The 14,972-nt window shown below is 52.1% G+C and overlaps 6 protein-coding genes across 6 annotated transcripts; 1 reads left to right on the top strand and 5 right to left on the bottom strand.

The window, feature by feature from the left end:
• Nucleotides 1–1,135: 1,135 nt before the first annotated feature.
• On the top strand, nucleotides 1,136–2,200 carry J4E90_004178 (uncharacterized protein; the record flags this gene model as incomplete). Its single annotated transcript, XM_051433743.1, has 1 exon — nucleotides 1,136–2,200. The coding sequence occupies one exon, from the start codon at nucleotides 1,136–1,138 to the stop codon at nucleotides 2,198–2,200; it is 1,065 nt and encodes a 354-aa protein (XP_051292261.1).
• Nucleotide 2,201: 1 nt separating this feature from the next.
• Nucleotides 2,202–2,895, bottom strand: J4E90_004177 (uncharacterized protein; the record flags this gene model as incomplete). Its single annotated transcript, XM_051433742.1, has 2 exons — nucleotides 2,202–2,570; nucleotides 2,626–2,895. The coding sequence occupies 2 exons, from the start codon at nucleotides 2,893–2,895 to the stop codon at nucleotides 2,202–2,204; spliced, it is 639 nt and encodes a 212-aa protein (XP_051292260.1).
• A 3,001-nt stretch (nucleotides 2,896–5,896) lies between these two features.
• Nucleotides 5,897–6,994, bottom strand: J4E90_004176 (uncharacterized protein; the record flags this gene model as incomplete). Its single annotated transcript, XM_051433741.1, has 1 exon — nucleotides 5,897–6,994. One exon carries the CDS (start codon nucleotides 6,992–6,994, stop codon nucleotides 5,897–5,899), a length of 1,098 nt encoding a protein of 365 aa, XP_051292259.1.
• Nucleotides 6,995–7,374: 380 nt separating this feature from the next.
• Nucleotides 7,375–7,879, bottom strand: J4E90_004175 (uncharacterized protein; the record flags this gene model as incomplete). The annotated part of the gene is made up of 2 exons (XM_051433740.1): nucleotides 7,375–7,557; nucleotides 7,628–7,879. 2 exons carry the CDS (start codon nucleotides 7,877–7,879, stop codon nucleotides 7,375–7,377), a joined length of 435 nt encoding a protein of 144 aa, XP_051292258.1.
• Nucleotides 7,880–8,150: 271 nt separating this feature from the next.
• Nucleotides 8,151–9,068, bottom strand: J4E90_004174 (uncharacterized protein; the record flags this gene model as incomplete). Its single annotated transcript, XM_051433739.1, has 1 exon — nucleotides 8,151–9,068. One exon carries the CDS (start codon nucleotides 9,066–9,068, stop codon nucleotides 8,151–8,153), a length of 918 nt encoding a protein of 305 aa, XP_051292257.1.
• A 1,374-nt stretch (nucleotides 9,069–10,442) lies between these two features.
• PRP10 (U2 snRNP component prp10) lies at nucleotides 10,443–14,039 on the bottom strand (the record flags this gene model as incomplete). The annotated part of the gene is made up of 1 exon (XM_051433738.1): nucleotides 10,443–14,039. The coding sequence occupies one exon, from the start codon at nucleotides 14,037–14,039 to the stop codon at nucleotides 10,443–10,445; it is 3,597 nt and encodes a 1,198-aa protein (XP_051292256.1).
• Nucleotides 14,040–14,972: the final 933 nt, after the last annotated feature.

The raw sequence follows: 14,972 nt of genomic DNA, 5'->3' as shown, positions 1-14,972 counted from the left end.
ACCTGTTTAGTTTTTTTCTTGTATGAGGTGTATCACTGTTGTTTGACACAGGTATATTCGCGTGCGTTGCAGATCGTTGAACACAGCGTCAGGTGTTACTAGGCAGGACGCCTTGCCAAACCATAGCCAATGGTCAGAATCTGTACAACACCTCAGCCGCTTTTGGCCCCCACCCAGCCGAAGCCACCGAAGCCACTAGGCCAGCGGCCTCTCGCATGTAACAATACTTAGTCCTGTCGACTCCTCGCAGATCTTGACAAACGAAGTTATCGCTGCTCCACCGGATCCTGAGCATGGCTTCATCTCGCTCTGCCTCTATGTGTTCCTTGGAGCTCAGCCAAGAGTACCTTCCGACGGCCACCGCTCCAGTCAGGGCAGACCCACTTACAGGCGGTCTCAAGCAGGATCGTTTACATGGTATCCCAGATCACGACCCGGCCACTCACACCGAAAGACTGCTCGGTAACAACCTAGCATGGAGTTCAGAAGGACCAGAATCCAGATCTTCGAAGGAGCAGGCCATTGTTAGAACGCACTACGATCCACCGAAGCGTTCTGGAAGCTTTCATTGGGGAGATTGGCGGTGGGAGGTTGCATCCGCAGTCTTCAGTCTCCTGTGCGTTGTTGCCATAATAATCATACTAAAAGTCTACCAGGAGAGACCCTTGTCTGATTGGCATTTTGTTCACAATATCACGCTAAACACCGTTGTTGCACTTCTTTCGACCCTATCGCGGACAGCCCTGATAGTATCAGTTGCATCATGCTTGAGTCAACTTAAGTGGATTCACTTGGTCAGGTCACCACGCCCGCTGCGAGAGATGCAAATCTTCGACGACGCCAGTCGTGGACCTTGGGGCTCTCTGGAACTCGTTTGGGGATTGCATCTTAAAACTAAGTTGGCAACATGGGGTTCTCTTATCACGATACTATCCCTCGCCATGGGCCCTTTGTCGCAGCAGTTGCTTTCTTACCCTTCGAGACTGCATTTTGAAACCTCCGGCGCAAGTTTCTATAGGAATCAAGTTTACGATTCAGGTGCTTCCAGAGGCGTCACTGGAGGAGGGACCATAGGTAAGCTTCTGAGCTTGATTCATTAGAGGTCGTTTTCAGGCTTACAAAGCGAGCAGACAGGATGATGGACCCCAAGATACAAGGCGCTATCCTGAATGGACTCTACAACCTCAGTGCACCAGTACAAGTGGAATGTCAGACTGGAAACTGCCAATGGGATGACTTTACAACCCTGGCAGTGGCTAGCAATTGTACAAATGTCACATCCATCTCTCAAATCGTCTGCGGTAGGATACACGCAGGCTTAGCATGCAACTATACAACTCCCACTGGCTTTTTAATCAAATCGTCTCGGAGTACTAGCTCAGGAGGCGAAAAGGGAACTTGGTTCAACAGTACCGCTCGTATTCACTCGAGTGAGTCCAACGATGGCGCTGCATTCAACAGCTCCATAATCAGCTTCGCAACAGCCAACATGATAGGGCAGTATAGCATTGAAGCCCCCGATATCACAGAGTGCAACATGCGTTGGGTCGGTCGGCATGTCCGCAACATGACCGTCGTGAACGGTACCTTCAACCTCGGTATCATTCAAGACCATGAGCTCTCCGGTATCCCCAAGTCATATGGCGAAGAGATACAGTGGGCCTCTTTCAACCTTTCAGATGAGACTACAACGCTCACGGGTAACACGACTTTCAGCATCAACGCAGGCGACAACAAGGGTATCAAGACATTTCTCTCCGACGTTTTCTCCTCTTCGCTACGCGACGCATACGGTCTCGCTCTGTACAACTCCACAAACCTTACGCAAACTGTGGAGGCTATCAGCACTTCCATGACGTACGCTTTCAATACGGGAATTAGCAGCATCAAACTCCCTGGTAGAACAATCACGACGGAGCAATACATAAAAGTCCACTGGGCCTGGATAAGCGTACCAGTTGTTGAAGTCATCATGGGCATTGCGTTCTTCGTAGCTACGCTCGTATATACATGGAGGAGGGGCGTAGTGGCCTGGAAGAGCTCTGCCATCGTACCGTTATTCACGCACATTGAAGGATGGCATCCCGAAGAAAGTCGAATAGGCAGTGCACGAGAGGTAGAGAAGAGGGCTAAAGAGATGAGGGGTTTGCTAGAGAGAGATGAAGACGGTGGTCAGAGGTTCAGACGCATAGATGCATGAGCTATCCTAGGAGCCACAGGATGTACGACCATGACAATACGACACCGACGCCGATGAAACCCCCTAGCTCCGCACCTGCCGATACGCTGTGGGTTGCGACTCCTGCGGTGACCGCTACAACTGTCGCGATGACGAAGGATAGGGCTAGCGGCCATGCTAGATACGTTTTGTCGACGACATGGCCAATGCACAAGACTTTCCGCTTCGGTGATGCCTCTGTGTTCTCCACATCGAACGATTCCGTTTCGTGGAACATCCTCCCACTCTCACGTAGTAGCCCCGGTCGCAGCAAAGCAGCCGATAGCGCATGTGATGTCTCGACGTTTTCGAAGGGCACCTCCAGAGGAAAGGTACGTCCTCGGAATGAGGGCTGGACATGATCAGCATTGAGTTCTGTGCCAGTTATTGTCTGGCAATGGACTTACGGCGTTGATCTCGCATATCTGGACGATGGGCCTTTTGCAGCACACCCAGCGTGAGATGATGCGCTCTGTGGCGCTGAAGCATAGCCTGCAGTATTCGATGAGATAGAGTATTTGTTGTTCCGTGTCGACTGCTTTAGTCTGCTTGTCAATGTAGTTGCGGCCGTGTTTGGTGTATCCGATCCAGATTTCAAGCTCCCGATGGAGCTGTTGACTGAACACGATAGTTTCCATGGCTTGCTCAAGTTCAGTGGCGCCGAATGTCGGGCTCATTGGTCTGTGGTGGTTCTGGACGGGATGAGCGTTTCCTCATCGTCTTCATGAACTCAGATACGATACAGGCCGGTATATGACATGTTGCAACACCGATTCGATAACTCTCAGACAAAAACATCTTAAAGCCCGACACTTTGCTTGAGGAGGGAATCTGATGCCTACAGTGCACCGTGGTTGGGGAATTCATGGTACAATAGGTCTGGAAATTGTGTACAAGGCCGATGTGGTCGAACAATCTGCTCGCATCCGAAAGTGGTAGCTCTCTTCCATGCGAGCTGTAGACTATGTCTTGGCTGCATAGATGACGTCCAGTCAATCACGTTTTGGGAGCTGAACAATTTGTTCCCGTCGCTGGCCATTTGCGACGACGCGTCATTGGTCATCTTGAGAGGTAGCCGCCTACCCATGACGGCTCCGCCCGCACCTTCTGCCAATGGAGAGCCAAGGCTTACTCTCATATATGTCATTGCTTTTTCCACAGTTCATATACAGTCTTCTCAAAGCCTATTTTGTCTAATATAGCACTCCTAGTTCCTTCCGACAATCATCGCAACATACGCACGCATGAGCATACAACAGCCGGAATCATGTTACCTTCGAAGCAAGTCGTCGCGGCAGCGAAAGAAAAGCATCGACCCCAACTATCTGTGCCGCGACTACTACAAGCTACCTTTTGCCTCTCCTGGCTTGCTTGATGTCCCCACGAGTTGCCCTCCGGATGTTTCCTCACTGTTGGGGGAGGATGATTACGACAGCGAATCCAGGGGATCTTCCGTTTCTGACTACTCCTCGAGCAGACAAGTAACTCCAGTCCTTCATCGGAAGAACCGTCTAGTACGTGTGAAGACTACGAGTAGTATCGGAACACAGGCTGTGAAGCTTGAACCTCAAGATGACGGAGACTCGGTCTCAGCGACGTCTATATTCCCACCGCTCTCTCCACAGAGTTTCTGGTCTCCCGTACCAGAGAGACCAACTTCGTTCGATTTCACAGAAAATTCCATCGCGAGAACACAGCTACCTTCAATCACAGAGAAGCGGTGCAATTGCCCTAGACACGAAACTTTGATGGCAGGGGAAGACCGACAGGATACGCAGGGCATCATCGTACCCACCACTCTGGCCATGGAAGTTCCAAGCACCAAAGTCAAAGACCAATCGAATTCGATCTGCGAATACGATACGAGCAATGCGGATCAACGACACGCTGTGGAAGATGGGATACTGAAATGGGTCGACGCGACTAGAGATCGCAGTATCTTCTCCGCTATGGATTCCCCACCGAGTACGAATGCCAGCATCAGCAATCGGGGTTTTCCAGCTGTACCAGCGCAAGTCTTGGGTACGATAGACGCTTCAATACCATCAACAAGAACGCTTGTCCTTGAGCTTTGGAATAGTCTTCAAGACAACGACCGAGGCTACGATACTCGCGAGCCATCGCTAGTTTGTGGAACTCCATCGTACGATATCGATGCTATAATCTCACCGCGAACGACAGAGAGAGGTTCTGCGTCAAATGGCTCTTCGAAGAGCTCTGCAACGTCGAATCCATTCTCAACTGGGGGAGCCAGAAAGAGTAGTCTTTCCCCAGGCATAAGGGCTTCAGGGCGAGACGATGAAGAGGATCAACTTCCTCGGAAGAAGCCGAATAGACAGCGAGATCCGGCCCATTCGGACGCACCGGATCGACCGATATATTCTGATCAGATGCCTTGTCCACTGCTTGAAATGCATCAATGTCAAGGAACGAACACCACGATATCGGAGCTACTAAGAAGCCTGAAAGTTCGCCACCGAATCGTCATATGCAAGGATTGTTGCAAACTTTTGCCAATCGAGGATTTAGAGAAGAAAGCGGGTGATGTGCTGCAGAAACATACCTCAGAAGGTTGCGAGCCACGTTGCATTGGCATTTCCTGCTCTGATCGCTTGGCCGACACAGCGTCTCATCATCGTCGGTCCGAGAGGTGCCCTTCCTGGGCGACACTCTCTAAAGAAGAGAGATGGAAGTTCATATGGAAGCTAGTGAATCCTGGATCAGACTCACTGGAGCCCAACTTCCTGCCAGGGCCTGGTTTCGAGCATAGCCAGATACGGAGGCCATCCAAACGACAAGCTCTTGCCAGGGGCAATGAGATATGCGCGCAGCTCATGCGAGATGTTGAAGCCAAAGAGAGACGTATCAGTACACTAGAAAACGACTTGATCACAACGAAGAATGAGAATGTGCAGTCACAGCGACGATGCAACGAGAAGATAGACAATCTGGAGAACATCATTGAGAGTCTATTAGAACGGCTATGCGAGAACAATATCGGCCTGCCAGGATCATTGCGAAAGCGGGTGCAGAATGAGTGCCCCCAGGTCACGGCTACGATCCTTGCCAAAGACATACAAACAGCACCCACGCCATCGCCATTGATTTCTACGCCGAACCCTGGTTACTACTCAGTTTCAGATGTGTCACCAACGTGGCAAAACAATTCTTGGCCACCACCAGCAATGACCACGATACCTGCAACCTGGGGTGCGGTCCCTCAGCAAATGGTTGAGCCAAACCCAGGTTACTACTTCCCAGAATTTAGTGAACAAGCTCCTACGACAAGTGCGATGTATCCAACCAATGCCTATGTTCCAGATTCGAAGTTAATGAGCATATTTCCTAGTACCATGTATGCACAAGTCAAAAGACACAGCTCTTCCGGAACACCGGAGACCCTACAGCCGTATGAGTGACGGGAACAAGACTATGGCGGCACACCTGCCGAATGTGTGCGAAGAGAACTTTTCCGTTTCGTTTTCTCTCGGATGTGTGTCACCGAGAGACGTTGTCTATATGTCACACGTCACGGTTTCATTCATGGTGTCGCTTCACTAGCGTTCTTACTGTGCAACATTTGAGTATCTCTTACTCGGTCACAGCTCCGAACAGTTTCTGCTACAGCTGTAAACTCATCTCATATATTTCTCGCAGGGTTCTTCTGCCAAAAACATTCTAAATGCCATGGGACTTAGCTAGCTCTTCGTCCACTACAAACAACATCTTCCCCTTAATCGCACTTCCATGAATAAGAAGCTCATGCGCTTCAATTGCATCGCTCAGTCTCATCAGTTTCGCGATGACCGGGTCCAATTTCCCTTCCCTCACCTTCTCTACAAGCGCAAAGAATTCCGCCACTTCTTTCTTTGGGTATTCAATATCAAGCGCCCAGAAGCTTACTCGCGGTGGCTGCAGTATTGCTTCAAGGAGCTCGTCGACGTTCGCCAACATCTTACTCCCATCTGCAGCGATGCCCCCCATAACTCCGAAGACGACCACTTTGCCGACGTCTTGCTTGGTTGCTGCGAGGAAGTCTTGGACGCTCTTCTCACTACCAACACCGTCGTATGCGACATCCACCCCCTTTCCATCCGTCAGCCCACAAAGCTGGTCCACAAGATCCGGGGCGTTTCGGTCAAGCGGTTCCACACCCAGTGAGCGCACGTAATCGAACTTGCTCGGCGAACATGTACCGAACATCTTGATGCCCATGTCGAATGCCTTGACAAGTTGAGCCATAGCTGTTCCAAGTCCTCCACTCACACTCCCGATCAGGATGCTCGAGCCAGGTCGTAGATCGACACCACTGTGCTTCAACAGGCCCCATGAAGTCATGTAGTTTAGTGGAAGTGCGCACGTCTTCAGCAGGTCGTCTTCCAGTTGCAGTTTCATGACTTCTTCGTGTGGCAAGACGATGTGTGTAGCGTGTGAGCCGAACATGCTCAACGCTGCGACTCTGTCTCCAATGTTCAGCTCTCTTCCCTTTGGAACAGCATCGCCCAGCGCAACTATCTCGCCTACGAGGTCATATCCAGGTGTGAAGCCGGGTGCCTTGGCTAGGGGATGAGGGTAACCGCCGACACGCTGAATATTGTCGACTCCAGCGATACCAGCAACCAGGATGCGAATAAGCACTCCGCCAGCAGATAGCGCGGCCATGGGATCGAATGCCTCCCATTTTAGCACGGATGGCTTGCCGAATTCTGTTATAACCCAACGGCCTGGTGAGGTTGGTGTGGGTGACGTGTTGGGCGTGGAGAGTGATGGAGACATAGTTTGAATGAGTTAGGAAAGCGCTTGTTCAGTGTATGGAGGTATCTGAATTGGTCAATGCAGAGAACGGAGACTGTGTCAGCTATTTATCGATGTAACGTATGTCTCGTACTACCGCCCGAACCTGTTATGTCCGATTCAAGTACTAGAGTTGAGCCTCTTGTGTCCGATTTTATAGTTTCACTAACAATGGCACGCCTTACAGTAGGACAAAGTCGCATTTATAATCTTGAATATCCGAATTTTGTCAGCAAGTACGAACTGTACATGCAGAACCATAGCGAATGAACAGCGACCGGCCCCTCACGTCACCAACTCCGGTCCTCGTTCGCCATTTCCCCGACTAACACCATCTGCGCCAACAACCCCACTACAAGCTCTCAGAAGCTCTTCCCGTCGACAGACTTGCGCTTCAATTTCTCAATCTCAACACCCTGCAGCATGCGTGCATTAATACACGTCATACCGGTAAAGAAACTGGGATCCTTGGAGCGGATCATGCATGATGCACCGCAGGTACCACAGAAGTAGTGGCCCATTCTCTTAGTTCCGAAAGAATAAGACTGTGAACTAACATCAGCTGACCTAATCTTTTGCGGTATTTACTATGTTGCTAGTGACATATTTGCCTACCTTGAAATGCTCGATGCTACCGTTTGAGAAGACGATACGCTCGTTGGGCACATAGATAAGAAGATAACCGTTCGATACGCAGATACTGCAGTTACATTCCACTAGGACCGCGCTGGGGTCATCAAGAGGTGGAGACGCAGTGACGGAGTACTTGAATGCGCCGCAGTGGCATGATGCGTCGTAGGTTTTGGTTGGAGCGTCGGCTGGGGGCGCGCCAGGAGGACCGGAGTTGGACTTGCCAGAATCGGACATGATGTAGTAGTTGAGGAAGCTTTGCCTTCCGAATTTGGTATGAGATGGTTCAGAACAGTAGTCTGTTTTTGTGTGCCTAGATACAGCAGGTGAGGTTGTTGTTAGAGAGGATATTTATTGAGATCTAGTGGCTGCTGCCTAAAGTGTCGCATTGCATCTACGTCCAAGCTGGGAAACTCCACTTCGCGTAAGAGTCGCGTTGTCATACGTAGGGCGCCCTGTTGCTAACGCCAATAGGATGTACCTAGGTGTTGGCACACACCGGCGGCTTCTAAGTACATAGCGCCTTCCCCATGAAATCAGCTAGCTTTGGAACACTCTCCTCAGTATCAGCATACAAATCGAGATGTCCTTTTCCTTCAATGACGAAAAGTTCCTTCGGCTCCTTGGCCTTCTTGATTGCGTCCTTGCTGTAGCAAGCGGTATCGGCTGGGCCTCCATTACCCGTGTCTGCCAAACTTCCCGTAATCATCAACAGCGGTCGCGGAGAGATCCAGTCGATGAAAGCAAGAGAATCGTATGTGGAAAGCTTTTCGAAGCTCCTCACAAGCTGCAGATTGTTACATTTGGGATGGTACCCGCGGGGAGTCAGATAGTATGACTTTGCCTCTTCGAAAACGTCTAGCGTGCTGAATGCGGCAGGCTTTCCTCCATTGGCTTCTGAGATGCGTTCTTGCGCTGCAAAACTCAGGCGCTGATGCAGTGTTTCTGGGTTGATGTTTCCAAAGTCGTCTCTCAAACTGTTGCGATGCATACCACCCAAGCAGACGCCGACTACGGTCGCCACGGCCTTCATGCGTACATCAGTCTGTGAAGCGAAGATTGCGTAGCCTCCAGAAGCACAGATTCCAACAACTCCGATCCTTTCGGGGTCAACGTCGCCGTCAAGAGTTGAAAGGAATGTTACAGCGCTCTTGAGGTCCTCGACTCGTTGGTACGGATCTTCTAGGTAACGTGGCTCGCCTTCGCTCTCACCTTGGAAGGCTGCATCGTACGCGAGAGTGATGAAGCCATGTTCGGCTAGCTTTCTGGCATATAATCCAGACGCTTGTTCCTTGATAGATGTACCGGGGTGGCCGACAATAAGGGCGGCATTTTGGCGGTCTGGTGCGTTTGGGGAGGGTAGGTATAGATCGCCGATTACGTTGATGCCATGGCTGAGGAAGTTAACTTTGCGAACAGTGGCCATCGCAGTTGATGCGTAAGAAGAATCGGGTTGCTTGGTAGTTCGTGGAAGCAAGTTGATAAGGATACGTAAGAAACGATGGTCTTATTCGTCTGTACGAGCTGCTCAAGGTTTCTGCTAAACGCTGACGTGAAATGCCAGGTGTTTATGTATCCTTGCCAAGAACATGTGTAGATTCATAGGGACTACGATACCGCCGCGATACTCACTATGCTTGTGTTTGAGCCTGTACTTCCAGTTACCCCCCGGCTGAGGCTCCGTCAGCACTCATTCGTTCCCCGGACATTCATGTCGCATACCACGCTCAAACGTCTCTAGCATTGACGCATATTGCTAGGATACCAGCACCCGGATTTAGGGTTTAGGGACTTTCTCGGCCAAGGTTTCGCGCGCATCCGATCGCATACATTCGTCCGCGCACCAATAGAAGGTTGGGGATTTTCCCCGACCTCAGCATCGCCCACTTCTTTTCTCAACCATGAGCTGCGACATGAACTCGAAATTTTCTTAACGCTGGATGATAACTTTTCATGCAATGATATAAAGGACGCGTTACAGGATCTTGCAAACCGATGGGCTGTGATTGGGAAATGCTTGAGTTTGCGATGTTGAACTGCGCAGCTGATATTCTGGTATCAAAAGTTAATGACACCGGCCCAACATACTCACGCTGTATCATAACTCTGAACTGATGCTGGGCGTGTAAGACAGTGAATACCATCAATATCTCTAACCCGCTTGAAGGCCAGCGACTGTGGCAATAGATCAAAGCTTGGAGCCGGCAACATTCGAGCACAGTCCGACGAAGACCATCATCATAGTGCGGGGCTATCAAACGACGAGAGTGGAGTCCAACATGGTATTCGATGGCCAAGAACGAAAAGAAGTGAAGAGCACATATACTTATCCCGGTATGATGTGTGTGAGTGAATGACATAGACGTACTCCCCTCTGGTAGGGAGCGCGGGTTCTCTTCGATGGTTCAGCATACAGGACAGCGGCAAGCACCGACTTACCTTCTGACAACGATCAAGGGCTGGGATAGATGAGATGACTTCACAGAAACCTAAAGGTGATCAGCGTGTAAAGTGGTTGCAGATTATCTTTTTGTTACCATAAGAGGTCCTAAACTGAAGTGGCCTGGTAATGGCGACTCATGCTCTCTCTGATCTTAGCGTACTGTAACGCCGCATACTCCGATCCAACCCTACTGTGATGTACATGATAAGCTAGACAAGCCCAGACCCTGACAGGGTTGGCCTACCATTGTTCCAACTATAACCAATTCCCAGTTCGCTGAAAGCAAGAAAGTGCAACAAATCCCCGGGGTAGTGGCCCCAGGAAAGAAAGCAAAAGAAGGTACTGGGGATCTTACGTTTAGATGAAAATATCCAGCTCATGTCTCCTGACCTCGTCCTCCTCGAAAGTTGGGAAAGCTGGGACCATGGCGTCGGCGTTCTGAACGTAGGCATCGTTGTAGATGCGCCAGTAAGGGTTTCGCACTTTGCGTGCTGGATGGAAGAGACCAGCCCAGACGTAGTTCATGACAAGCGGGGTACCGATCGCGTTGCGGACACCTTCGATAGCCTCGATGATGCGGTCGATGACGTGAGGACTGGTTTCGAACAAGTTTGGCCAAAGAAGGTTGAGCAAGTGAATCATCGCGTCTTCGCAGTCGAGACCGACACAGCCAAGAGCAACGTGCTTGACGACCGAAGCGGCAGTCTGGCGATGCACTTGATCTCGGTCGATGAGAGCATCCTCTAGAAGTGGTGTGATGGCATAGACATAGTCCTTTGCCATCTCGCCGATGTACTCGAACATGAAGGACAATGATTTGAGGACACCATTCTGTACGTTGAGCTCCGGTACGCGGTACTCGTTCATAAGAGCCGGTAGGACAGTGAAGGGCGCACAAGTTTCGGCGACGATACCAATGGCGACGGCAGTACAGACACGGGACTGACGCTCCTGAACTCGAAGATTACCAAGCAAAGTGGCCAGCACATCCTGGGGACCGATAGCTTTGGCAATATAACCGAAGGTGTTGTTGGCAGCACGACGAATACCCTTCTTATGAGCCTTGAGCATGTCCAAGAGTTCGAAGCAGATACGCATCCACTCACGAGGGTTGACGTAGTTTGCACCTCGATCAGCAATACGTCCTACCAGATCGATGGTGTTCTCCTGTACCTTCTCATGTCGGTTACGAAGGATGGGTGTAAGACGGGGCAACAGATCCTTGATAGGCGGTTGCATGGCGTGGAGACCGACGACTGTGACGATAGCACGAAGAGCACCGAGAATGGAACCAAGAACCTCAGGATACTCCTCACCAAGGTATTCGTACAACGCCTGCGCAAGCTTGATGAGTTGTGGGTCCTCGTCGCACTTCTGCATCACGAAGGTGATTCGCGAGATGAGATCTGCTGCTTGCTGACGGACGGTTGCGGATTTGTTGTTGAGCCTAGCAAGAACTGTTGCGACGATCTGCGGGAGATAGGTCTTGGTACGCTCACCCAGTGCGTTGACGACCGTAGCAAAACCGTCGATGACAATGGGGTCCTCGATGGTTTGGTCCTGGAACGCAACAAGCACACCATCAATTAGCTGTTCTTCCAAACGCTGGTCGACGTCGTGCGCTCCTAGTGTGCTGATAACCTTGTCGACAGTCTCGACAGTCATCTTGCGGTATGCTTCGTTCTCGTCCTTCATGTTGTTAACAATCCTGCCGACGATCTCAGCAACACCAGCTTTCTGCGCCAGGTCCACGGTCGTGTCCACCACTTGTCGGTAGTTGCGCTTGTCAAGAGCCATGCGGCGTACCCAGAAGTGCTTGAAAAATTCAGGGAGAACATTGTCCTTGAGGTAGACTGGGGTTACTCCTGCGGTGTTCGAGCACTGAGAAACGACCTTGAGCACGACCTTCTTCATCTCTTCATCGGGTGATTGAAACTCGCGAATGACGATCTCCATGATCTGACTGGTATAGTAGTTGGAATACTCCTCGTCCATGAGCGGGATGACATAACCGACCGCCTTCAGGAAGGATGCAAGAGCCTTACCACGTTGGCGACGGGCTCCGGTCCAGAGAGGGTTCAGAATATCGTCGAATGACTCGATACCGTACGGGCTCGCGGCTTCAGCTAAAGCTGCAAGTGCAAGAGCTGTGACCATGCGGACCTTTGGCTGTTCGTCATTCAGGTTGTCGCCGATACACTCGACAAGTCCCTTGAGGTGAGGAAGAATAGCACAACCCATAAGGATAGGGATCTGCTGAACAATTTTCACACCAGTGTGACGTGCGTGCCACGACTTCTTGGATCGACACACAGCGCGGAGGAAAGGAAGGAGGGCGGGGATACCGAGGGCAGATGCAACGACGGCGAAGGCTCGAGCGGTGGTGTTTCGGACGTATTCGTCTTGGTGGTCTAAATCGGGACGCATCGTACTGATCATGTGTGCGAGACCAGCGGCCTTTGCAAGGTTAGAAATAATCTCTCGACCTTCGACACGGGCGTAGTAGTCTTGGTCGATAAGGAGAGGCTCAATGACGACGAGGATCTTGTGGACGTAGGGCCGAACAAGGTCGTCGAGCTTGTAGAGGACACGATCGATGACTTTGACGAGCAAGTGGCGCTCTTGATCCTCCAACGTGCGCTCCATGAGCAGAGGCAAGATCTGGTTAAAAAGGGCTCCAGCACCGAACTGCCGAGCGTTGTCGGTAAGTTGTCGAAGCGCAGTCTTTCGCATGGGTGGTGTTCCGTTCTTGACCTTGAGCAAGAGTCGCATGATCTTGCGCTCCTTGAGTTCCTCGACGGTCATATCGTTCTCGTCTGCACCGTCTGTGAGCTTTCCAAAGTATTTCATGTCCTCGTTCTTGAAGAACTGAAGATCACCGACACCTGGGATCTCGGTGGGCAGCTGCTTGCCCATGGCAGCCAAGCTGTTGTCTGCTTCCGGAAGCAAGAAGCCTTGGTATCCCGTGGGAAGTGCTGGCATGCCCACTGGTCGCCGCACTGGCTCGTACCCCGGAGGAGCCTCGAGGACCTTGTAGCCTTCAGCCTCACCAGGCAGCATCATGTCGAGCTGCTCGTCGGATAAGGGAGCATTGCGGTTGGAGATATCGGTGCCGAATGCGAACGTCTGCGCGACTGGACGGGCGCCGTTGGTGGCGGGAGCAGGCGTTGCGGCGCTGGCGGGGGCTACAGCTGTGGTATCCCAACGCGATCGAGCCGGTTGAGCAGCCTCAGCGGACTTGTCTTCTGCCTTTTCTTCCTCGGGTGCCGGTGACCATCGCGATCGCTTCTTAGGCTCGCCATCTGCCGTGGTCTCGTCGGCCTCTTCTTTGATCGCAGGTGTTTCGCCGTCGCCGCTCTCATCCCAGCGTCTCCTCTTGCGAGTCTTCTTCATGGGTGGGGTCTTGTCGCCATCGACAGGGGCGGATCCGTCGTCCTGGAGCGTAGGCTTGTGGTCGAGGACTTCGTTGCCTCCGTCCCTCTCCCTCTCCTCGATGAGCCTCTTCACACGCGCCTCTTCGCGCTCGAATTCGCGTTGCTTCATCACGTCCTTGTACGACTGGCCGCCATCTTCGCCATCCTTCGCGAATGGATCCGCTCGCGACGGAGAAAGGGCGCGGTCGAATCGTCGTCGTTGGTAGTCGGTTTCGCGTGATGCGATCTGAGCCTGCTTCTCGCGACTGTCGAGGATATCCGCCTCTCCGGCATCACCATGCGCAAACTCGTTCATCATCTCCTTGGATGCCGTGTATTGGCCCACAAGGCTCCGGCCGTTCAGCTGCACGTCGTCCATGTCGGCGTCGTCATCGGCAACGGCGATGGAACTGACGTAGTCGCCATTGTTTCCGCCGTAGAGCTCCTTGTCGAGGGGCTCGTTGAGCGATTGCTTGTTGTTGGACGTGTCCCCGCTGGCGGCGCCGTTGGCCCTCGAGTTTCCTGCGCGCGGTCCGGCCATGTTTGCAGCAGGTGGTGACGGGTAGATTGGGGTTGGGGTGATTGGGGCGACGACACCGTGAGCTTCTCCAAAGTTTCGCGATCCAGGGCTTGGCAGAGCGGCCGCATTGGCACTAGCGTGAGCGGCTTAGTCACCAACCCCCTTCCGCTCGAAACCCATGGCTTGGAGTCTCAACACAGGCGTGCAAAAGGTCGCCAGGCTGCATCACGTCGCTGCAAGGCCCACAGACAATGACTTCATCGATACCCGCCACACCCAAGCCGAGCGGCGCAGCCTCTCTTCTCACTGTGCCCACGCCTGGTACCCTAGTCCGCCTCGCAATATATCGAAATGCGGCACAGCCATCTACCAACGGGCGAACGCAGGTCATATAGCATTGTCCGTCCACTCACGCCAGCTTTGTGTGCATTGTCCCTGGGTTCAACTCAGAGTTAAAGTTCTAGTTTACTCATCGGCGACAGATGCCAGAGCCTGCAAGAATGCGGGCCCGACACGTTGCTTCTTCTGATCGTCCCGAACATCTTACATGTGTGCTGCATGATCTTCGAAGGCGCGAGATAGGCCTGGACTGATCCGTCTTGAGTTCTGTCGCCTTGGTGGCGCCTAGCCTGCATGCGCGTCTCCCTACAATGGGTGGCACACCAAGTGGCTACTCATCAGCAAAATAGATCCCAAGAAGCCGAGGAGCTCCAGGTCTCCCATGTCTCGAGCACCAGAGGCGACAGACCCACTCCAGAAACTAAATTGAAGCACAGGCACGACAGCGGGCACTGTTCGTCAGTCGATTATGTGGCTCGCTGATCTTTTTCGTTACCTGAGATTGCGCCAGCCATCACGCGATGCTCACACCGCCAGCGCGAACCACGCGTCGTCATCGTGATACTTCGCAGCCTCATGTCGACGCAGTTAGAACCATTGCAGGAGATTTTGTCA

The sequence above is a fragment of the Alternaria incomplexa genome (assembly GCF_024043165.1).
Source record: "Alternaria incomplexa strain BMP 0042 chromosome Unknown scaffold_5, whole genome shotgun sequence".
NCBI classification, from domain to species: Eukaryota; Fungi; Ascomycota; class Dothideomycetes; order Pleosporales; family Pleosporaceae; genus Alternaria; species Alternaria incomplexa.
This window is presented reverse-complemented; position numbering and strand designations above follow the sequence as displayed.